Raw genomic sequence first — 24,606 nt, 5'->3', positions numbered from 1 at the left:
AAAATAGAATTGTCACTCAATTAGAATTCATGGATGAAAACAAAGGGTGGAATCATGTGCCCTCCCTTGTAGCAAGTTGGAAGGTGGAGAATTTAATAAAGCACAATGGCGGTTGGGACCCCATCGTCTTTCTGCCTCCACCTTGATTAAGTCTGTGGTGGGAAGGCTCGTGAACGACCTTCCATTGGTGATGGCCCTTGTTGAAAGGCACTCAGTGCCTGATCAAAGGACTTGGCGTTGGGAAGTGGGGTTCCTTATAAGAGCCATCCCACTACCATTGCTGCTACTGTTGTCTTATCAAGTGCTTGTTTGGTGCATGATATGGCAGGCCTTACAATTAAAAGGGCAATGTGGGGCTGTGGTTGGCTCTCCAGCCAATGGCTGAGACCCCCATTGCCTCCACAACGTTCTGGCCAAAGAGTGAAAAGGAATTCATCACATTTATCATTGATAGGTAAATTCATTGTTTAAATGAGTTCAGGATATATGTTCACACAGATGAATATAATTGTCCAATATGGAAAGATATAGATTACCCTAGAGCATGGAGTTAATTAGTTGGCTTCATGCCTTGCACAGTCACAAGTTACTTGGATATTATTCTAAGCTTTCCTGTATCGCTGACAGACCAAACTGGTCTGACTTGCACCTGTGTAGTGTTTTCTTTGTGCTGTTTTCAGCATTTCACCCTGCAACTAGTCAGGCATCAGTACACAGCTAGGAATGCTGTGAATGCAGTAAAGTGCTGTGACAGCTGCCATAAATCAGCAAAATTTGCAGTGCATTAATCTTTTCATTTGTGACAGTCTTTTTTTATCATGTGGAATTGAAGCTTATTCGCATCACACACACATTTCTTTTTAAAAAGGATCATTTAAGCAGTTCACCAGAAGTAAAGACTATTCAAATCTCTTTATGCTCCTCCTGACGGTTCTTCTCTTAAGGTTTAATATGTTCATTCATTTTTCCTTCACATTTTCCTTTGAATTGGCTCCTGAACAAAGTAGATGATTCGACAAACAAGGTTCTAGTCCAATTAGCCATCCTTTACATGTGAGCTGGGTCAGTTAGGGACAAAAGCCATTTAATTGGGAAGTAGGGAAACTCAAAGCAAAGTACAAATCACCCCTTATTGAATGCACAGTTTCAGCTAGCTAACAGCCAGGAATAGTTGGAATGCTGAACAGTTTCTCTTCATCCAAGGCAAAAACCAACTGTATGCCATGATGTTGCCCATAACCACATATTCTATATCTGGGCACTGTCAAAATATCACTTCCCTTAAAACTTGGAAGTAGGAATATGGTTTCACTGACTCTAATAATGCTCTGAAGTGGTCATAGTAAGGCAGAAAACGAGACCAGATGCTAAGTAGATTGGGGGCGTAAATCAACATCTTCAGGAGAAAATAGTTATAAGCTGGTTAATTTGGAGATGCCCACCTAGCCTTATTTGAATTTGTACCATCAGAACTCAATTTTGCAATTGACTATGGAACCCCCAATAAAATTTTCCTGGAACTGCAATAACATGGAATCTTTCACCTCACTTTTCTTCTCTTCTTTTTTTTTATATGGGAAGAAGGTTATTGTAAAATGTTTCACACAAAGCTTCAGGAGAGATTATGGTCTCCATCACTGTGAAAAGCCATTCAGCACAATACATAGGGAGCATTTACAAGATGCATGAAACAATCAGCTGGAACTCAAGTACAGCAATATACCAACTCTACTCGCAAGTCAAACAATGAGAAACGTTAAAACTACCATAAGCTTTAGAGAATGACTGGGGAAGATAATAATTTATCCACATCTTTTCAGGAAATCACACTAAAGTTACTCTAACGCGTCATCCGCTCCTTCCAGAATCTTATCTTCATCAGCTTCAAATGGCTCTTTGGAGTCTTTCCTTTCATTTGCATTTTCCTCTCCTCCCAAGTCTTCCATCTCAGCTTCAGGCTCTGACTCCATTTCTTCATCTGCAGCATTAGCTGCTTCCTCAGATTTATCTATTGCTTCTTCGCCTTCATCACTCCCAGCACCTTCTTCACCGTCACTACCTTCACCATTACTGCCTTCACCTTCTTCGCCACCTTCTCCCTCTTTCTTCTCTCCATCATTGGTGCTATCGTTGAGCCCATCACCTTCACCTTCCTGCATGCTAGCCTCCTCGTCATCCTTGTCATCTGGATCATCGGTGAATGGTTTTTCACCCTTGACATACTTCTCTCGCATCGTTGCAATATTTCTGTTATTCAAGATGCTCTTAGTAACAACTAGACTACCCTTTTTTGGCTCTCTCGGTAGCTGCTTTACGGTTTTGGTTATGGTTAGCTGACCTCATGTGTTGTGCAATGAAGCCAGCCTGCATAGGAATGAACATCTCACAAGCCATACAATGGGCTGCTTTCACCTTTTTCCTGCATTGCTCCAAACCAATACACTGGAGTACATCGTTTTGCTGCATCAGCTGCTTTTTCAGAATAGTTTCATCTCCAATCTGCTCTCGGCGTGTTTTCCTGTTCTTGTTCTAGATGTATTCATCCAAGAGGTCAGCAGTCTGAGTTTGGTCCCAATTAACTTTAAAGTTTCCTTGTGAAACTTGCTCTTCGTGTGAGCAGCAATCTCCTCACCTTCAAATGTACGGAACTTACACACCGAGCAGGCATATGTTATTCTCTCTGTGAGACGGTCACAATTCTTCTTGGATTTGCCAGTCTTCTTCTTCTCTTGCATAGTAGGAAAACTCTTTGGTTTCTTCTCTCCTTTCTCATTTGAATCCTCGTCCTCACCACCTGATTCAACCCCATCATCTTCCTTTTCTTCAGCGTCAGAATCTTCACCATCATCTGTTTTGGCTTGTTTGTTTTCAGGGTCTTCAGTGATGCTCGTTGACTGTTTCCTCTTACCTGGACCACCTACAACTTTCTTCCTGCCTCTGTTTTGATTCTTGTCTCTCCTTCTCAGTCTGCCACCAAATGCTCTTGCCGAGCCCCGAGCTCGGAACAGGCCCATGGGGATAATGTTTGTGGAGAAGAGCAAGGGGAAGTTACAGGTGGAGGAGGCAGAATTGAAGTCTCTGCCTCCCATTGACATGTCATTCCACTGTGCAGACATCTGCCTGGAACCATGTAGGGGTCATTCTAGTTTGCTCTCTTATTTGGAGCCCAGTCTCAGCCCAATTTTGACCCTGTTGGCTGCTATATGCTCTGTTGTGGTACTGATCTCTGCGACTCCCGTAGAAGTTGTCATAGTGGTCATAGTGACCTCCGTAGGAATCATTATAATTAGGTCCAGAATCACCATAACCATAGCCGTAGCCAGACCTGTATGGATCATGGTCACTCATTGAAGACCTGGAATCACAGGACTCACAAGGTGTAAACCCTTGACCATCTTCTCCTCCAGCGTTCCAAGAATCATCCCCTCCGTACTCTCTGTAGCGACCGTCCATTGTGGTCCGGCTTCAGAAAGAAAACCGTTCGGGCTTCGGCGACATCAAAAGCGCTCCTTTTCTTCTCTTCTTCATCCCTCATCTCATGAAGGCATGGACTCCTTATTTCCACAAGTCTCTTGGTTCAGTGAGCGCCAGTTCAAAACCCAAGTGGTCGTTCTACACGCGTGATCCTGGACAGCCCGTCATGACAGGATAACCAACACCAAGGCTGACAGGGCTGTTACAACTGAACCAGATTCCGTCCTTGTCCCAACACCCAAACATGTTAGCAAGGGTTAGTGAAGAGCTATAAGTGGCAGGGAGCTGCTCATTTTCGTTTCCTCCTTAACCTAAAAGTAACAATACCAATTGTGGCTCTCCTCCTGCCACTCTGCCGAAGGTCAAACAGAACTGAGGACCTTCCTTTTCTGCATAGCTCAATTGAGCCATCAGAGGAAGTTACCATTTAGTTCTCAATAGAACAGCACGCAATTGCTTATCAGTTGAGCATTTTGTTCTGTCTATTAATCTGAAACAGCTGCCAAGGACAATTCACTTTCCCCAATAAAGAACACTGATATGTCAGAGCCATAGCGTTTCTGTAGGAACCTGTCTGGATTAATATATCAAAATAATTTCTGAATACAATTGAATATTCTTGCACATCTTTTTCCTGCAAATACATCCGCAAAATTTAAAAGGATTTATGGGGTGACTAATCTGATTCGGCATTTCAATGCAGCATTTGATGTAAATTTGCCTCTTGGAACTGAAGCCTGATTTAATGCGCAATACTGTTCCAGAAACAAATGTTATACTTTATACCTCGATTATGCTCATAATAGCGAATAGGAATAAACATGATGAATTAATTTCTACAAGCTTTTACGTACAAGGCAGCCGAACATATCTGAAAAGTCACCAATTAGTAAAAATCAGATTAATGAGGTTCCTTCACCATAACCCCTTGTTGTAGCTGGTTTTATCATTCAATTTTTTTGCTGACAATGTTACAGTGAAACAGATGATAAGACATTCATAGTCAATCATTGTTCAGCACGCAATTCAAAAGCAATCTTTTGATTCTCTGAACATGCAACAGGAAAACAGGTAAACAGGTAAGAAATGGGAGATGCATAAGAATTTTGTAGTGTTTTGTCTGATTTTGGGCACCTTTAGCGATCAAGGGGTAATTTAGCATGGCCAATCCACCTACCCTGCACATCTTTGGGTCGTGGGGGTGAAACCCACGCAAGCGCGGGAAGAATGTGCAAACAACACACGGAGCACCCGGAGGAAACCCACGCAGACATGACCCAGCGGGGAATCGAACCTGGGACCCTGGTGCTGTGAAGCCACAGTGCTATCCACTTGTGCTACCGTCCTGCCCGGTAAAAAGAAACACACCAACATCCATAAATTGATATTAACTATACACAACGAGAAATAGATTTAAACACTGAAATACCATTATTACAATACCAGATAATGAATATTACTGGGGTTTGATGAATTCTAGAATGATGCAGCACACAAGGGCATTCAGCCCGCTGTGCCTGTGCAGCTCTTTGCTGGAACTAGTCAATTAATCTCTGCTCTTTCCCCTTTGCCATGCCATTATTTTCCCCTTCGTGTATTTATTCTAATACCTTCTGAATGTTACTGTTAAATCTGCTTCAAGGCAGTGCATTCCGAATCACAACAACTTGCTGTGTAAAACAATACTTCCTCATGTCCCCTCTGCTTTTTCTGCCAATCATCTGAAATCTGTATTCTCCGGTTACCAATCGTTCTGCCACTGCAAACACATTGTCCTGTTTACTCTACTAAAACCATTCAAGATTTTGAATGCCTCTCTCAAATCTCCTCTTAATCGTCTCTGCCTTAAAGAGAATAATTCAGCTGCTCTGGCCTATCCGCAAAACTGAAGTCCTTCATCCAAAGTATTGTTCTAGTAAATTGTTTCTGCATTCTAAAGCCTTGACTTCAAACTGTATAACTACAACTTGCATTTATATGAAGAATGAAGGGAAGAAAGACTTGTTTTATAGAGCACCTTTCACAATATCAGGACATTGTAAAACGTTTTATGGTCAATTCAGTATTTTTGAACTGTAATCACTGTTGTAATGTAGGAATTTGTCACTTTAAGTATTGCGAGGTGTATCTCAGAGGTGAACAAACACTGAACTAAAAAATCCGATATTAGGAAGAGTCACAAAAACGCGGTAAACATGTGAATTTTAAGGGGGTTCTTAAAGCAGGAGAGGAAATTGGAGAGGCAGAGGATGAATTTCTTCACTCGTGAATCTTTGGAATTCCCTACCTCAAAGTGCTGAAGATGTTCGTCGTTGAGTACATTAAAGGCAGAGATCAATCGATTTCTGATGTCATGGGGAATTAAATGATATCTGATTGGACTGGAATATGGAGTTGAAGTCAAAGATCAGCTATGGTCCTCAGGAAAGGTGGAGTGGACCCCAGCAGGTGTGTAGCATACTGTTGCTTCTATTTCTTATGTAGATGTTTAGAGAGGGAAATCCAGAGGGGGGTGTGTCTAGGCAGCTGAAGGTAATGGTCAGAGGGCAGAGTTGGAGGAATGAAGAGTTCTTATGGAGAGGGGGTTATTGATTAGCTGGGGTTATAAAGATGGATTTAAATGCAAAGATAATGATTTTACATAGGGGTTGAGTGGAGGCCGATGTACGTCAGAAAGTAAGGGCGAGCAGAATTTAGTATGGGATATATGTGTAGCAGAGGTTTCGAGTAACTGTTTAAGGGGCATTGATGCTCGGAGGCCAGTCAGGAAAACTCTGGAATAGTCAAGTCTGAAGGTAATGAAAAAATGGAAAAGGGTTTCAGCAGCAAATGGACTAAGTGAGAGGCAGAACCAGGAGATATTATAAGCTGGAAGAAACTGATATTTGTGATGAAATGCATACAGGATTGAAATTCAGGTCAGAGTAAAATAGGAAGTTGAGGTTTCACATTGTCTGGTTAAACTTGAGATGTTGGCCTGGGATGGGTGTAGAAATTGTTAGAGCTTCAGATGATAGTTCCAAATCGTCATCAAGCTTCCCTCTTTAAGACGAACTGTCAGACAAGCAGATGACACCACGCACACGCACAAACAATGGGAAATGCAATTTGAGGGTGAGGATAGATATTCGGTGGTGATCAAGTATAAAAGTAAACCATCAACGTGGGTGTTGGTGGTCGCCATTATGACATACAACTATACCATAGCACCGTGGTTAGCATAGTCGCTTCACAGCTCCAGGATCCCAGGTTCGATTCCCGGCTTGGGTCACTGTCTGTGTGGAGTCTGCACGTTCTCCCCGTGGGTGCGTGGGTTTCCTCCGGGTGTTCCGGTTTCCTCCCACAGTCTAAAGATGTGTAGACTAGGTAGATTGGCCATGCTAAATTGCCCTGAGTGTCCAAAAAGGTTGGGTGAGGTAGGTCACTGGACCCCTCAAGTCTGCTCAGCCATTCAATAAGATCATAGCTAATCTGATTTAAACCTCTACTCCACATTCTTGCCAACCCCAATAACCTTTGAAGTGTCATTGGCATCCAAAGTAAAGAGTGAGTGAGTCCTAAACTTTTGTGCATCTTTGCAATACAGCCCAATCATCTGTTACATACCTTGCATTCAGTTATAAGGTAAGTAAAACATGTATTTGCGTGGTGCAAAAATTGAGGCTGATTCCGAATGCAAGTATAGCATGTCATGGCTGAGAAGGGAGGTCAACTTATACACTGAGCAAATGCAAAAATATGGGGCTGGATTCTCTGCAGCCCCACGCCGAAATAGCGCTTGGCGCGGGGGCGGAGAATCGACCTTTACGCAGGAATTAGGCCCAGCGCCGCTCCCGCAATTCTCCGGTCCCCGGAGAATCGCTCACCCGCGAATCACGTCGCGCGGCTGGGAGGGGGGGGGACAGGGACTAAGTGGCGCAGGGCAGATCGGTGGGACCTTGTTTCTTGGTCCTGGCCCGCGGTCCAAGTCCGCCATCGCATTTGGCATGGCTGCTGAAGGCAGCCGCTGTGCGCATGCACGGATCTGGAACCGGAAGTGCGGGAGCACGTATCTGCAGCCAAAGCTGCGTGAAGCTCCCGGGTCCCTGCCAGCCCCCTGCAGGCAAGTGAATTGCTGTTTATTTTTTTCAGGAAAGTCTGGAGTGAAACGCCAGCGTTTTTACGCTGGCATGTGGACATAGCCCCATTTAAGGCAAATCCAGCCCATGATTTTTGGTGTTGGAAAAATGAGGTTGTCTTATATACTACAATTTATGATATTTTGTGTTTTAAAAAACAGTGGTATAATAGAATTGCACTGAAACTCTATTATTATATACTATTATAATCAGAGGAAGGAAATGTATGAAATATAATTCGTTTCTCTCTGCACAAATTCTTTACATAAAACATTAGAAGCACAAACTATAACAGAAAAGCTGATGCAAGTATACTTTGAGAAACAGCATTTTAAAAATCCATTAATAATGCAATACAATTGAATACCACAACATGACAGCTATTTGCTGAGAATGAAAGTGGAAACAGAAAAATATAGAACAGTAGAGTAGCAATGGAACACCACAAACTCACCTTTCGTTCTTTTAAGAGGCGCTTATAACCATTCACACCGAGTGACAGCAATGTAATAAGAACATCAGTTGAAGGCGATGCCGAAGCTCGGCCTAGAAATATCAACGGGAAACATTTTTCATTCTTAATTATACAAATGAAAATAGAGGTCCCTCAGTTTTATGGTTATAATCGTAAGCCATGCAAACTTACTTAACAGTGGTTAACCTAAGTCAGGGAGGCAAATGTTATTTATTTTTAAAATTTTTCCAATTAAGGGGCAATTTAACGTGGCCAATCCACCTACCCTGCACATCTTTGGGTTGTGGGGGGTGAGACCCACACAGATATGGGAGAAGGTGCAAACTGCCGTGAGGCAGCAGTGCGGACCACTGCGCCACTGTGCCGCCCTTCAGGGAAGTAAATATTGATGTTATATGTGCCTATAACACCCGAGAGCTGATGATTTGGGGGGATATCCCAGTTATGATAACTGTGCAATGGTCACTACTAAATGGTGCCAGGATTGAGCTCAACTGTGATGCCCCTCACAGTCAACCAATTCACTAACCTCATACGTGAGGGATAGACACTATGATAGTAATAATAATAACAATAATAATAATAATCTTTACTAGTGTCACAAGTAGGCTTCACATTAACACTGCAATGAAGTTACTGTAAACAGGGAGGGGCCCTCCGAAGGGGGTCTGGCCCGCGGTCGGGGCCCACCGATCGGCGCCCCCCCCCCCCCCCCCCCGGGCCCACCCAACCTACATTCCGCCGCGGCCGGCCCCTGAACACCGACCCCATGTTGGGTCGGAGCCGGCGCGCAAGAAATTTCCCGCGCATGCGCAGGATTGAGCTGGCCCAACTGTGCACGCGTGGGTTGGCGCGGCACCCATCTGCCGCCGTCTACGGAGGCTGGAGCGGCATGAACCACTCCAGCGCCGTGCTGGCCCACAACAGGTTGTGGCCGGGCCCTGTTCGGCCGTCGTGAAATGCAATGGCTTTCACGATGGCACGAATACTTGGCCGCCATATCGGAGAATCGCCCCCAATGCCTAAAATTTTGCTGTATAAATAACGGCAAGGCAGTCAGCATTTGCAGTCATTACTGGGTGAAACACACAACGCCGTTGGGCATCAATACATGTACAATTAAGCACATAAAATTGGAAGTTGCTGTCACAATCCCCTGCTCCTCCAAAAACTGGGCTGTTGTAATCGTTGCTGATGGAATCAATTAGAGGATAATGATCTAAAATCCTGACTCTGAAAACAGCTGCAAAAGTTAGGGCTTGTTCAATCAGGTGGAACTGAGTGTTTAAAAAGCATACTATGTGATAATGATGCTGATCATCCCTCTAGCCCTAGAAAATCAATTTGGTGTCTTATTCCCTTTGAAGAAAATTAATGTTGTAGATTTTTTCCAAAAAAAAAATCGTTTTTTAATATATAATTTCCCTATTTTATTATTTTAGGTATTCTCTGAATCCCCTGTGATATCTCAATCTTTATTTTGCTTCATGTACAATGATTTGTCTTCTGGTGTGGTGGGTAGCATCCTGGCCTCTGAGCCAGATGTTCTGGGTTTGAGTCCCACCCTCAGGACCATAACATGGCCAAACAGGCTGAAAATCAGTCTGAAAATCCTTCCAACACATGTCAATGTTAGATGATAAGAGCAGTCATGGAAAGAAAGTTAGAGCCTCTGCCATCACTATACATAGCTCCAAACGACAACAAACATGTAAAGTGTTTGTTGCCACAGGAACACGAACTCCCTCAGTGAACTGTAACACACCACCAGCCCAATGATTCATTTATAATGCCTGCTTTTTCACTTCCAAGTTTTCAGTCTGCATGTCTCAGTGAGGGTTCTTCAAACCGATTGTTTGAAAAACCTTCTCTACTACTTGGACTTGCGCACATATGCCACATATCCAAATTCAAACAGAGACACAATTATGTGAAATCACTGTTGATTAGCTTGCAAAATGTCAATGGACAACTGTGCGCAAGGAGAATGGCAAGAGCCGGTCCTTTGACACTCATTGCAAAGTGTCGGCCATTGTTACGATTGAACATTTTTACAAAGCATAGAATCATAGCATCCCCCACTCCCCACTCCCCCGCCCAATTCCTGTAACCCCACCCAACCATTGGACACTAAGGGGCAATTGATCATGCCATTCCATCTAACACTGTTTAGAGCATTCAGCCACAGAATAGATTACGGAGGATGTTGCATTAATATTCTACACAAGTTAATGTCTTGCCAAAAATGCTCTAAACATCAAAGTTGGTTGAACGATTTTTGAACACAAACAATTGCGCCTAGAAATATTGGCACTGAATCTTACACCACATTTTCTAAAGTTTCATAATTAATGTTCTGCACGTCAGCCACAGCTGAGTGTAAAATTTTAGGGGTTGGAATTTCCTAATCTCCCTCTATAATTTCAGTGGAAACCATAGAGAGCTTACATAATTGGCCATTGGTTCAAGGTTTTCACTGATGGTTTACCAAAGTGACAGCAAGAGATTGGGGGCAAATTGTGGAAATTTCACTGCAGAATGTCTATAACAGATCTTTCTAAAAACTATGCTTGAGTTGATCAAATTCCAAAGTGGCAACCAAAAGGTTTGTTTTAAAAGGCAGTTTAGGGAAACAGGATAGGAAAAAGAGATTGTTATTTCAAGCTGGTTGATATTTTATAGCTCATCACTATATTTAAAAAATAAAGTGTGATGACTGATAAATAAAGCTGAGAAAGCATTAATATAAAATTAGACTGTCACACTTCTATTTATAGATTGACATCGGATTTTTAAAAAATCAGTTGAACGATTGAGTTAATTGTTATTCACTTCATAAATATAGAAATCTGTTTCATCAAAGCTTAAGAACTAAATCCTGCTCTGAATGTAAATGACATTCGTTTCTTAGCCAGACGTTCAGAGGAGCATTCAATCTAATATTGGCTAAGGAACTTAACCAGAATTTTGCACCACGATTTTCTAACAGCCAATCTGGATATAAATAAAAGCTAAACTTGCAGCTAATCTTATTATTATAGCTGAGATTTACTTTGTTAATGCAAAGTAACTAATAATGTAATACCTGGGTACATTTTGCTGATCTCGTTTATGAAGACATCGTCAAAACCAGCTACTATGGCACCACCTACTGGAACCATGAAGTTCTTGTCCAAGCTTTGCACAAATGCATCTATCCGGCCAACACGTGCTCCCTAATTAAAATGTTAAAACAGTTAAGAAAACAACAAAATATATTATGGCTACTTATGTAAGAAACATACAGTATCAAAGATAGTGTAATTTGAGCATTGCTTAAAAAAATTCATTTTGTCAAAACTTTTCATCTTGCACTCATCAGGATGATCACAGAATATCGAAGTCAGGGGAAACAACAGCTTTATATTGTACGAGAAGAGTGTGCTGATTGGTTGGTAAGTGGACTCTGATTGGTAGAGGCATTGCCATAGAGAATGCACCAGTTGGTGGTGACTGACAGTTGGCTGCCGAGTATGGTTTGAAATTTAAACCAGGCAGCTTGACCCTGATTGGTCAATGTATTGCCCTGTGGAGGAAACTGTCAAATGGCTGTCATTATTTTGTTTTGTTGAAACAGGTGTGTACATGTTCTTTCCATCTGAAAAGAATATGCCCTGTGTGTTAATAAATATAGCTTCCAGTACATACAAATTGCTACACTACGAGACCGACTAACAAACTTAAATTGGTTGTCAGTTAATTTTTAGCACACTGGGGACTACTTAGCATCTGATGTTGGGTGTTGTGTTTTGCGTTTTGCAAGCACATGCTGGTCGGGCATGGTCTGTACTTTGCCCATTGTGAACAGGGAAGAGATGTCCTGTTTGATATGAACTTCCAGTCTTTGGGGTGTATGGCCTACATACCTAGCGTCACATTGGCACTGAAATTCATATACCACATTACTCATTTGTGTGATGGGCAGAATGTTTTTTGGCTTGACAGCAGCATTCTGTTAGTGGTGAATACAACTCGTGTTGCTCCTGCATATTAGTAGAGTGAAAAAGCTAGTTTCACCTGTTGCTCAATTTATTTTACCCTTCCAAGGTAATCTGCGGTAGATTGGGCACTTTTCAGGGTAGAAATTGACAACTTTATGCCCATTCGTGAGTTTGTGCGATATATAATGTGGAATGTTGTGCCCTGACATTGGTATTCTTGCAATTAACCAGGTGAGTGAAGATGAAAAACTTCAACAAAATGTATTTTTTAAGCAATACTCATGTTCTGTATTACCAAACAACTATTTGTATACCTGGGACAGTGTAAATATTAAGACTATAAGATATCCTCAGTTGTATTTATCTAAGAAAGATAAAGAATGACATTTAACATTTTTTGTTTTGGGGTGTTTTAGCTTGCACCTAAATTGACAGCATCATCCAACAGATCACTCCATAAATCTGAGGCAGTTAAAGTGAGGACCATGATTGTATTCAATAGTGTTAATTCAGCTCTCATACTTTAATGCTCAATTGGATTGTGTCACCTAAAGAAACAAACAGAAGGAGTCAAATAAAAAAAATTAAGTAGGGGTGATCAGAAATTAATACTTTTAATTTGTGATCATTTATAAAAATGGGTACTGATGGACTACTGTGTTCATTAGACTTAAGGATGTTTAATGCATAGTAATCAACACTATCCATTTCAGGCGCCTTATGTCAGCATCAGATGCTCCCGGGTCACATATGGAATAGCACAGTCATGTGGTAAAGTGTACTCTTCCCAACGATGGGCTTCAGCCTTAACCTGAGGCATCTTTCTCACGTCCCACACCATCCACCTTTAAGCCTGCCAAATTGGAGGCAGGTTTTGTATTGTACAGCCCCCCCCCCCCCCCCCCCCCCCCCCCCACCCACACGAGGCTATGAGGAACTGTACTGGGGCAGCACAAACTCATCTGAAGATAGGAGATTCACTAGGTTAATCCCAGAGCTGAAGGGGTTGGATTACGAGGAGAGGTTGAGTAAACTGGGACTGTACTCGTTGGAATTTAGAAGGGTGCGGGGGGATCTTATGGAAACATATAAAATTATGAAGGGAATAGATAGGATAGATGCGGGCAGATTGTTTCCACTGGTGGGTGAAAGCAGAACTAGGGGGTATAGCCTCAAAATAAGGGAAAGTAGATTTAGGACTGAGTTTAGGAGGAACGTCTTCACCCAAAGGGTTGTGAATCTATGGAATTCCTTGCCCAGTGAAGCAATTGAGGCTCCTTCATTAAATGTTTTTAAGGTAAAGATAGATAGTTTTTTGAAGAATAAAGGGATTAAGGGTTATGGTGTTCGGGCCGGAAAGTGGAGCTGAGTCCACAAAAGATCAGCCATGATCCCATTGAATGGTGGAGCAGGCTCAAGGGGCCAGGTGGCCTACTCCTGCTCCTAGTTCTTATGATAGCAGCTGGCAGAATGAGGACATTTTCATCCCATTGTGCTGCACTAAGTTTGAACTAATGTCCATGATGACTCCTTTAAAAATCGATCATTCTTTATCTGCATCCAGCGAAGTGTCTGATCAGGAGTCGAAAGTATTTCTGACCTAGCTCCTAGACACATTAACAAAAGCAGTAAGAAATCCTGCCAGCACAGCTAAATCCTCATTAAAAATATATAATTGTTGGAACTGGATGCCACGACACCAAGTGCATCTGACCTTCACCAAAGCGATATCTTTCACTGCATTTTCTTGTATAAAGGAAGATATTTTTCTGAGCTCTTGCCACAATTTGCCACAAGTTCTTTTTGGCAGCATCTGCAAGAGGACCTACGTATCTCCACTCTCTAAATTTCTCATCACCTATTTTGTCATAAAGTGTTTATATTTACATTTACATGGTGATAATAAGTCTCCCTTTTCACAACTGTGCTGAGGAAATCACTGTAATCAGACATGCTTTATGATTTTCCTTCACCTTACATGTTTTAGCCTGCCCAAACATTCCTGTTGTATTGCCACATTTTCCTTCAATTTTATCCAGAATTGTTTCTCATCAAAACAACTACTCTGAATGATGCAAACTATGATGCAAGTAAAGTCGAAACAAGGCTTTTTACACGTTTAGGTTTTTTGATAGTGTTTTAAAAAGAACTTTAGAACATATACCTTTGAATTTACTTATTTTCACAGAATGTGGGCATCGTTGTCTAGGCCTTCATTTATTGCCCATCTCCAATTGCCCTTGAGAAGACGGTGGTGAGATGCCTTCTTGATTTGCTGCATGTGGTGTAGTTACACCCACAGTGCTGTTAGGAAAGGAGTTCCAGGAGGGTTGCCGTCGACTCAAGGGGCCAATGGCCTCATTTTGCATTGTAGGGATTCTATGGGTTCCATGGATTTTGACCCAGCGACAGTGAAGGAAAAGCGATATTGTTCCAAGTCAGGATGGGTGTGTAGCTTGGAGGGGAACTTGCAGATAGTGCTCCCACAGTTCTGCTGCCTTGCCCTAAGTTATAGAGGCCACAGATTTAGAAGGTTGCGTCAAAGGAGCCTTGGTGAATTGCTGTAGTGCATCCTTTAGATGGTACACACTGCTGCCATTGCGTGAAAATGGTGGAAGGAATAAATGTTTACGGTGGTGGAATAGGCTGCCAATGAAGCGGGCAATGACCTGAATGGTCTTGAACTTCTTGCGTAGTGTTGAAGTGTGTGGGTCAGCGATATGGCAGGGTTTCTCAGCCTGGAAAAATCAAGTTTGTCTTGAGAGGATCAACTCAGGGGTTCGCCCAGAGATGGCAACCGTTCATCGACTTCTTCAAAGAAAATTGAACGTCAGCAGTAAAGGAAGGGGGGGGGAGAAAGAAAATAGGAAGGCATGGCAGTGTTAGATAAGGACAGAGAACTCAGTATATGGATAATTAGGGAATAGGGCACGGGCAGAAGGGGACATTGTTTTTTTAGTTTTTTTGCGTGTGTCGGCCCACGTGGTTGTTTAAGAAATGTTAATGTGTTAAACTGTGAAGATTACAATTGCTTCAATAAAATATTTTCTGAAAACAAACTTAGGCCAGCCATATTAGCCTCCTGCGATGAGGTCAGATGGGGGCACGGCGGGGGGGGGGGGGGGGGGGGGGGGGGGGGGGGGGGGGGGGGGGGGGGGGGGTTGTGGCAACAGAACCCATTAAAATGTGCAGTTCTCATATGATATAACAAAAACCCTACATCACAACTCAGACTTCCTAATTATACCCAATCCAAACTCGACTCATTGATCCATTCTCCCAGCATGTTTAAAATGAGTTAACAAAAAGAGTGAAGAGAGTACAGAGGAGATTTACAGGAATGTTGCCAGGGCTGGAATCCACACCCTAAAACCCAACCCCAAGTCCCTTGAGGGGTACATTTATCCAGACCCTAACTCTAAATTTTATTTTATTGACATTTAACATCTTTTGTTTTGGGGTGTTTAAGCTTGCACCTAAATTGACAGCATCATCCAACAGATCACGCCATAAATCTGAGGCACTTAAACCCTAACTCTAAATTACAACAACAACTTTTAGACCATCTGCACCTGAAGTGTCGTAACCTGAGCCGGGATTCTCCCCTACCCGGCGGGCGGGAGGGTCCCGACGGGACGGAGTGGCGTGAACCACTCCGGCGTCGGGCCTCCCCAAAGGTGCGGAATTTTCCCCCCCAGGCCCGCCCGCGCCGCCAATCCCGCCGGCACCAGATGTCCTTTGATTCCCACTTGCGGGAACGGCCTGTCAGCGGCGGGACTTCAGCCCATCGCGGGCCGGAGAATCGGCGCGGGGGGCTGCCGACCAGCGCGGCCCGATTCCCGGCCCCGCCGATTCCCGGCGGGGGCGGGATTGACGCCGGCCCTGGGCGATTCTCCGACCCCCCGGGGGGTCGGTGAATTCCGCCCCTGGTGCTGGAAGGTGGGATTTGAATGTGCAGCTAGCTTTTCCAGCCAGCGCAGACAGAATGGGCTGAATAGTCTCCTTCTATGCCGTAATGTTTTCTATGAAAAAGCGGAGCGTAGAAAAAGTCCAAAAGGGAAATCCTGTGATAGAGTAGGAAACAAGAGAGATTAAATAACAAGAGTCAGTGGTGCAGGGTCTAAGGGGCTATTAATGGGACAAGAAACAAAGCATGTGTCTCAAGGAAGTGTGAATGGCAGAATGAAAAGCTTCCATCCAAAAGCTAAAGCAAGAGAAAAAACAGGAGTAAGATCGAAACATACAAAGAAATGGTTTCAAAATGGGGGCAGAGATTGCAGTCTGATATTGTTGATCTCAATATTGAGCTTAGAAGGCTGTAAAAGGCCTCATCATAAAATGAGGTGTTGTTCCTCGAGCTTATGGTGAGCTGCATTAGAACACTGCAGTAGACTGAGGACAGAGCAAGGTCCACAGATTTCCACCATCCACATCAGCTTTTGTACTAATTAAAGGAGTACCCTAATTTTAGAATTAGAGTCATACTGGGAAGTGTTTAAAATGACTCAGATTAATCAGGATTACGACTCTCACAGTCATGGCTGTCAGTAACATTCTCAGTCAGAGAATGGGTTCAAGTCCCACTTCAAGGCTTGAGCACAACATTCTAGGCTGATACACATGAGCAGTACCTGTCGTGCACCTGTCCAGGTGCCATCTGTTGGGTGAAACATTCAACCGAGGCCCGGTCTGTCCCTTCATGTGGATGCAAAACATCCTGTGACACTATTTCAAATAAGAACAGGAGAGCTATCCCCGCATTCTGGCCAATATTTACCCCAATATCAATACTGTATCACAAAAACAGATTATCTAGTCATTATCATACTGCTGTTGTGGGAGTTTGCTGTGTGAAAAGTGACCACTGCCATTCCCAAATTACAATAGTGACAACACTTCAAAAGTACCTCACTGTCATTAAAGTGTTGTGGGACACTGATGATCCTGAAATGTGCGATATAATTGCACATCTTTCTTGTTTCCCTACCTACACACATGAGCAGCCCAGAGTTTCGCTGGTTATACTTGATGACACAACTGAGATGTAGAGCTTATTTTGGGTCACAAGCTCCTGTCCAACAATTTGACTATTAATAGTTTCATGTGCTTATTTTTCAGAACTAATAAATGGCGCACAGGAAACAAAGGGCACGCAGTGGTCGTGCTAAAATTAGAAATACAGACTGTGCAAAACTTGGGCCTGCTGCAGATATAACATTTGTTACGGTCATTTATCCTAGTGGGAAATACTGGGCTTTCAGTTGGGATTTCAAAGTGCACTATTCCTACCTGTTCTATAAACGGACTCAGCACTTTACCCTTAGAGTGACAGTCATTTTAATGCAATTGAAGGATGAGAAAACACAGAGATGTAGTAAGAACGTAATGCTCCACATGGGTAGAACATTCTTTATGTATAATTAGAAATAAAACGTTTTATCCGCTCTTCAATTTTAGCAACAAGTTAGTTGCAAGCAGAAATAGGGATACCCATGTTATTCTTACGTCAACATTTACACTAACATCAGCAAACAGCGGAAAATGCAGCCCAAAGTATTTAAAATATGTAGGCTAAGTTAATAGTAAATTATTCCCACTGCATTTTTCTTGGTTCCTAGTAGTTTTATAGCAATGGTCTTGCTTCATACCTGTTGAATAAGGTGCATACACTTGGACAGCTGCACTCCATATGCATTATTTACTATGTGAGGGATGTCATACGTTTTACAAATTTGAGCTAGTTGTTCCAGTCTGCAAAAATAAACACATGTAAAACCATAGGATTGAAGCCAACAAACATCAGCACAATACTTGTTGTAAAATATTACTTTAAACATACATCAGAGAAATAAATTATTCGACCCAACTAGTCCATACACCAATCAAGTCTCCCATTCTTCCTCATTTAAATCTATCTGTATAACCTTTATTCCCCTTCTTCTTTGTATGCTCATCCAGCTTACCCTTAAATGCATCTATTCTATTTGTCTCATCCATTCCCTGTGGAAGCAAGTTCCACCTTTTCATCACTCTCTGGATAAATAAGCTTCTTCTGGATTTCCTACTTGATTTATTGGTGACCATCTTACATTGGTGGTCTCTAGTTTTGCTTTTCAATATCAAACCTCTGATTCTATTCAAATTTCAATTGTCATAATTTTACAGGTCCCTATTAATGCGTTTGCTTTTCTAGGGAAGAGAGATCTAGTCTGTTCATCCTTTCCTGATAAGCGTGACCAGATTTTCAAAAGTCTAAACCAGGACACACTGAAAAGTCTTTGGAAGGTGAGGCTCAGTGATGATGCATATATTGGGCAACCAATGGAAGGTGCCTGGGGAAGGGTCAGTCTAAAGGAGAAGGTCATATGATGACAGATACCAGAATCTGTCCAGCCAGAGTTGGAAACCCTGGTGGGACTTTGGTTGATTCTTGGATCTCATTGGTTGCCTAGCTGTCTGTCATGGTGCTATGCTCCATGCGCCTTTGTGATTGACAGCGATAAGGGCTAATTGCCCTCACACCTAGCCACCTCCTCCAGAAGACAATGCACCCTCTATAATTAAAGCACTGAAAAGGGTGTTTATCTCAAGAACAAACCAGATCTTGCTTCGCTACCTACTGAATTGATAGCAATGGAAATGTTTGGAGGATTTGAATTGCCCAGAGGCCAAACTTTAACTACTTTGATTAACAATTTAATCTGCACTCATCAGAACCAGTATTTACCTGGTGGGCAGGATGATGGTTTATGTAGTTACATTGTGTACCTTGTGTTGCCCTATTAAGTATTTTATTTTATTTTCATGTATTAATGATCTGTTGAGCTGCTCGCAGAAAAATACTTTTCACTGTACCTCGGTACACGTGACAATAAACAAACTCCAATGGTTGTCGGACATAACTTTTGGGGAAGAAAAAGCAATTTGAGAAATTGTTTTTTCTTGTGGGGGAAGATATAAGTGGTAGGTTTTAAATAAAGTAAATGCAATTGAAGACAGTGCCGGAAAGCATCTATTCTACCCTTGTATACTGACTCGGCATGCTCTGATCTTATTCATTCATCTATTATGTGGTAGCTTGGGAAAGCTTGGTATATTCCATCCACTGGTCTTATCTTTCTGTTGCCCCCAATGAAATTAGGCTAATCCAGCAAGATTTTCTCAATTGAAATCCATGCTGATATTATATTTTTAGTTTCTTGATATTTTACTGTTTTTGCCTTTAGTAGGGATTCTGCTATTTTTCCTGCGACCATTGAGGTTGACTGGCTTACAACTCTCTCAGAATGTTCGGGCTACCTTCTTAAATAGAACTATTTGTCATGAATCTGACACTACACCATTTTCTAATCAATTATTTAAAATGTGTAATATCCCTTGCTATCCCTTCCTTAGGTTATTTCAGAATGTACGGATACAATATGCCCAGGCCATGGCTTTTATCTTCTTTGAGTTTGAATATTTTATGGAATATTTCTTCTCTTTTTATTTTAAATGTGATGTTATTTCTAATCTCATTTCTGATGACATGTCCATATGACATGATAGTGGGTAAGTATTGGGGCAAAATAATTGTTTAATATTTCGACCAATTTGTTGCCTTTGGTTTAATCCTGCCCATACCTTTAACTTTCTGATCCCTTTATGACTTTCCTTTCTTTATTGATAAACCTGAGAATAGATACTCTTATACAGCAAAAAATTAAATAAGTAGGAGCTTGTAAGAAATGCTGATAAAGGCCTAAAACTGAAATTTGTTTTAAAATGTACTTTAGTCCAAACTTTTTAAATCCATAACCTTCACATAAATCATGAAACTTTGAAATTGGAAGAGAATAAGATGAAATGTAATAGAAATGAGGAAAAATGAAAGAACGGAGAAGCTCAAGCTGATAAGCGTGTAAGTAGAAGATTTCCCAAAGCATATAAAGTACAAATGAAGAGAGCACTCTACAGCATACTTCTGCCATGTTGTGTTAGCTCAGATTTATTACAATTACATGCCCCTCGTTGAATTCTTCCCTTCTAGGATGATGCTCTGTAACTAAAAGCTTTAAAAAAATATTCATAGCTTCCATCTCATTGGGAAGGTTTAAGGCTAATTCACATCCAACAACGTGCTCTGAAAACTCTGTTCACATTTTAACAGATGTGACAAATTCCATCAAAGCAGATGAGCAATATTCTTTAAAAAAAATCAAAGTAAGTCAAAATAAACCAATTCGCAACTTATTATAAGAAAAAGTCAATTTGATCCATCTCCTAATATTAAGGAAGCTTTTTTAAAAAATTCCAGAATACAGATCCTGCTCCGCGTCACCATCATCCTCATGCCATAGCCTACCTGTGCAAATTGCATTGAAAGCCATCCATTAGGTTTTGAGATATATTGTTTACAAACAGACTAACTAATGGGGTGAGAGCATTACCTCCGCCCACCTTCAGTGGCAGAGGTCCAAACTGGCACAGCTATGGTATACCCAGCATATTATTACAAATTAGTCCAGAAAAAAATAGGACCACAGGAAAAGTCAAAAACATTAGGCACATTAGAAATGCAGCAAAATATCACAACAGAAATGTAACATGGCTAAAGCCTTGTTAGTCTAACAACCTCATTCCTCAAAGATAGAATCACAACTAATAGTTTAAACTAATTCAGCAGGGGCATGGGAACCTGGATTGTAGTTTTGGGGTACGGGAGATTGAGAGTATAGAGGTCAGGAGCACAGATTTGACTTCGCAGGAGGGTGCCAGTGTTCAGGTAGGTGGTTTGAAGTGTGTCTACTTCAATGCCAGGAGTATACGAAATAAGGTAGGGGAACTGGCAGCATGGGTTGGTACCTGGGACTTCGATGTTGTGGCTATTTCAGAGACATGGATAGAGCAGGGACAGGAATGGTTGTTGCAGGTTCCGGGGTTTAGGTGTTTAAGTAAGCTCAGAGAAGGGGGCAAAAGAGGGGGAGGTGTGGCGCTGCTAGTCAAGGACAGTATTACGGTGGCGGAAAGGATGCTAGATGGGGACTCTTCTTCTGAGGTAGTATGGGCTGAGGTTAGAAACAGGAAAGGAGAGGTCACCCTGTTGGGAGTTTTCTATAGGCCACCTAATAGTTCTAGGGATGTAGAGGAAAGGATGGCGAAGATGATTCTGGAAAAGAGCGAAAGTAACAGGGTAGTTGTTATGGGAGACTTTAACTTTCCAAATATTGACTGGAAAAGATATAGTTCGAGTACATTAGATGGGTCATTCTTTGTACAATGTGTGCAGGAGGGTTTCCTGACACAATATGTTGACAGGCCAACAAGAGGCGAGGCCACATTGGATTTGGTTTTGGGTAATGAACCAGGCCAGGTGTTAGATCTGGAGGTAGGTGAGCACTTTGGAAACAGTGACCACAATTCGGTGACCTTTACGTTAGTGATGGAAAGGGATAAGTATACCCCGCAGGGCAAGAGTTATAGCTGGGGGAAGGGCAATTATGATGCCATTAGATAGAGATAGATAGAGAAATACAGCACAGAACAGGCCCTTCGGCCCACGATGTTGCGCCGAACCTTTGTCCTAGGTTAATCATAGAATTTTGGACAATTTGTCATGGCCAATCCACCCAACCTGCACATCTTTGGACTGTGGGAGGAAACCGGAGTACCCGGAGGAAACCCACGCAGTCACGGGGAGGATGTGCAGACTCCACACAGACAGTGACCCAAGTCGAAATCGAACTTGGGACCCTGGAGCTGTGAAGCAATTGTGCTATCCACAATGCTACCGTGCTGCCCTTAAGAAGTTAACCTACACTCCCTTATTCTACCCTAATCCAAGTACCTATCCAATAGCCGCTTGAAGGTCCATAAATTTTCCGACTCAACTACTACCACAGGCAGTGCATTCCATGCCCCCACTACTCTCTGGGTAAAGAACCTACCTCTGACATCCCCTCTATATCTTCCACCATTTATCTTAAATTTATGTCCCCTTGTAATGGTGTGTTCCACCCGGGGAAAAAGTCTCTGACTGTCTACTCTATCTATTCCCCTGATCATCTTATAAACCTCTATCAAGTCGCCCCTCATCCTTCTCCGTTCTAATGAGAAAAGGCCTAGCACCCTCAATCTTTCCTCGTATGACCTACTCTCCATTCCAGGCAACATCCTGGTAAATCTCCTTTGCACCTTTTCCAAAGCTTCCACATCCTTCCTAAAATGAGGTGACCAGAACTGCACACAGTACTCCAAATGTGGCCTGACCAAGGTTTTGTACAGCTGCATCATCACCTCACGGCTCTTAAATTCAATCCCTCTGCTAATGAACGCTAGCACACCATAGGCCTTCTTCACAGCTCTATCCACTTGAGTGGCAACTTTCAAAGAACAATGAACATAGACCCCAAGATCTCTCTGCTCCTCCACATTGCCAAGAACCCTACCATTAACCCTGTATTCCGCATTCAGATTTGTCCTTCCAAAATGGACAACCTCACACTTGTCAGGGTTAAACTCCATCTGCCACTTCTCAGCCCAGCTCTGCATTCTATCTATGTCTCTTTGAAGCCGACAACAGCCCTCCTCACTATCCACAACTCCACCAATCTTCGTATCATCTGCAAATTTACTGACCCACCCTTCAACTCCCTCATCCAAGTCGTTAATGAAAATCACAAACAGCAGAGGACCCAGAACTGATCCCTGCGGTACGCCACTGATAACTGGGCTCCAGGCTGAATATTTGCCATCCACCACAACTCTCTGTCTTCTATCGGTTAGCCAGTTTGTTATCCAACTGGCCAAATTTCCCACTATCCCATGCCTCCTTACTTTCTGCATAAGCCTACCATGGGGAACCTTATCAAATGCCTTACTAAAATCCATGTACACTACATCCACTGCTTTACCTTCATCCACATGCTTGGTCACCTCCTCAAAGAATTCAATAAGACTTGTAAGGCAAGACCTACCCCTCACAAATCCGTGCTGACTATCCCTAATCAAGCAATGCCTTTCCAGATGCTCAGAAATCCTATCCCTCAGTACCCTTTCCATTACTTTGCCTACCACCGAGGTAAGACTAACTGGCCTGTAATTCCCAGGGTTATCCCTATTCCCTTTTTTGAACAGGGGCACGACATTCGCCACTCTCCAATCCTCTGGTACCACCCCTGTTGACAGCGAGGACGAAAAGATCATTGCCAACGGCTCTGCAATTTCATTTCTTGCTTCCCATAGAATCCTTGGATATATCCCGTCAGGCCCGGGGGACTTGTCTATCCTCAAGTTTTTCAAAACGCGCAACACATCTTCCTTCCTGACAAGTATCTCCTCAAGCTTATCAGTCTGCTTCACGCTGTCCTCTCCAACAATATGGCCCCTCTCATTTGTAAATACTGAAGAAAAATACTTGTTCAAGACCTCTCCTATCTCTTCAGACTCAATACACAATCTCCCGCTACTGTCCTTAATCGGACCTACTCTCACTCTAGTCATTCTCATATTTCTCACGTATGTGTAAAAGGCCTTGGGGTTTTCCTTGATCCTACCCGCCAAAGATTTTTCATGCCCTCTCTTAGCTCTCCTAATCCCTTTCTTCAGTTCCCTCCTGGCTATCTTGTATCCCTCCAGTGCACTGTCTGAACCTTGTTTCTTCAGCCTTACATAAGTCTCCTTCTTCCTCTTAACAAGACATTCAACCTCTCTTGTCAACCATGGTTCCCTCACTCGACCATCTCTTCCCTGCCTGACAGGGACATACATATCAAAGACACGCAGTACCTGATCCTTGAACAAGTTCCACATTTCACTTGTGTCCTTCCCTGACAGCCTATGTTCCCAACTTCTGCACTTCAATTCTTGTCTGACAGCATTGTATTTACCCTTCTCCCAATTATAAACCTTGCCCTGTTGCTCGCACCTATCCCTCTCCATTACTAAAGTGAAAGTCACAGAATTGTGGTCACTACCTCCAAAATGCTCCCCCACTAACAAATCTATCACCTGCCCTGGTTCATTACCAAGTACTAAATCCAATATGGCCTCCCCTCTGGTCGGACAATCTACATACTGTGTTAGAAAAGCTTCCTGGACACACTGCACAAACACTACCCCATCCAAACTATTTGATCTAAAGAGTTTCCACTCAATGTTTGGGAAGTTGAAGTCGCCCATGACTACTACCCTGTGACTTCCGCACCTTTCCAGAATCTGTTTCCCAATCTGTTCCTCCACATCTCTGCTGCTATTGGGGGGCCTATAGAACACTCCCAACAAGGTGACTGCTCCTTTCCTATTTCTAACTTCAACCCATATTACCTCAGTAGGCAGATCCCCCTCGAACTGCCTTTCTGCAGCTGTTATACTATCTCTAATTAACAATGCCACCCCCCCACCTCTTTTACCACCCTCCCTAATCTTGTTGACACATCTATAACCAGGGACCTCCAACAACCATTTCTGGCCCTCTTCTATCCAAGACATGACTTAGGATGTGTTGGTTGGAGAAGTAGGCTGCAAGGGTTGGGCACACTGGATATGTGGAGCTTGTTCAAGGAACAGCTATTGCATGTTC

The 24,606-nt window shown here is 42.6% G+C and overlaps 1 protein-coding gene across 2 annotated transcripts in view; it reads right to left on the bottom strand.

Moving 5' to 3' along the window:
* sepsecs (Sep (O-phosphoserine) tRNA:Sec (selenocysteine) tRNA synthase) overlaps window positions 1–24,606 on the bottom strand; it is a 106,718-nt gene that overhangs the window by 16,113 nt on the left and 65,999 nt on the right. For both annotated transcript variants that reach the window (XM_038791473.1, XM_038791474.1), the window contains 3 exons: window positions 17,696–17,798; window positions 11,153–11,282; window positions 8,047–8,138 (listed from right to left, as the gene is read on the bottom strand). In XM_038791473.1, coding sequence (XP_038647401.1) covers window positions 8,047–8,138; window positions 11,153–11,282; window positions 17,696–17,798 — 325 coding nt within the window. The remainder of the gene's footprint in view (window positions 1–8,046; window positions 8,139–11,152; window positions 11,283–17,695; window positions 17,799–24,606) is intronic.

Source organism: Scyliorhinus canicula, chromosome 3 (assembly GCF_902713615.1).
Source record: "Scyliorhinus canicula chromosome 3, sScyCan1.1, whole genome shotgun sequence".
Taxonomy (NCBI): Eukaryota; Metazoa; Chordata; class Chondrichthyes; order Carcharhiniformes; family Scyliorhinidae; genus Scyliorhinus; species Scyliorhinus canicula.
The sequence above is the reverse complement of the archived record's forward strand: the minus strand, read 5'-3'. Positions and strand labels throughout refer to the sequence as shown.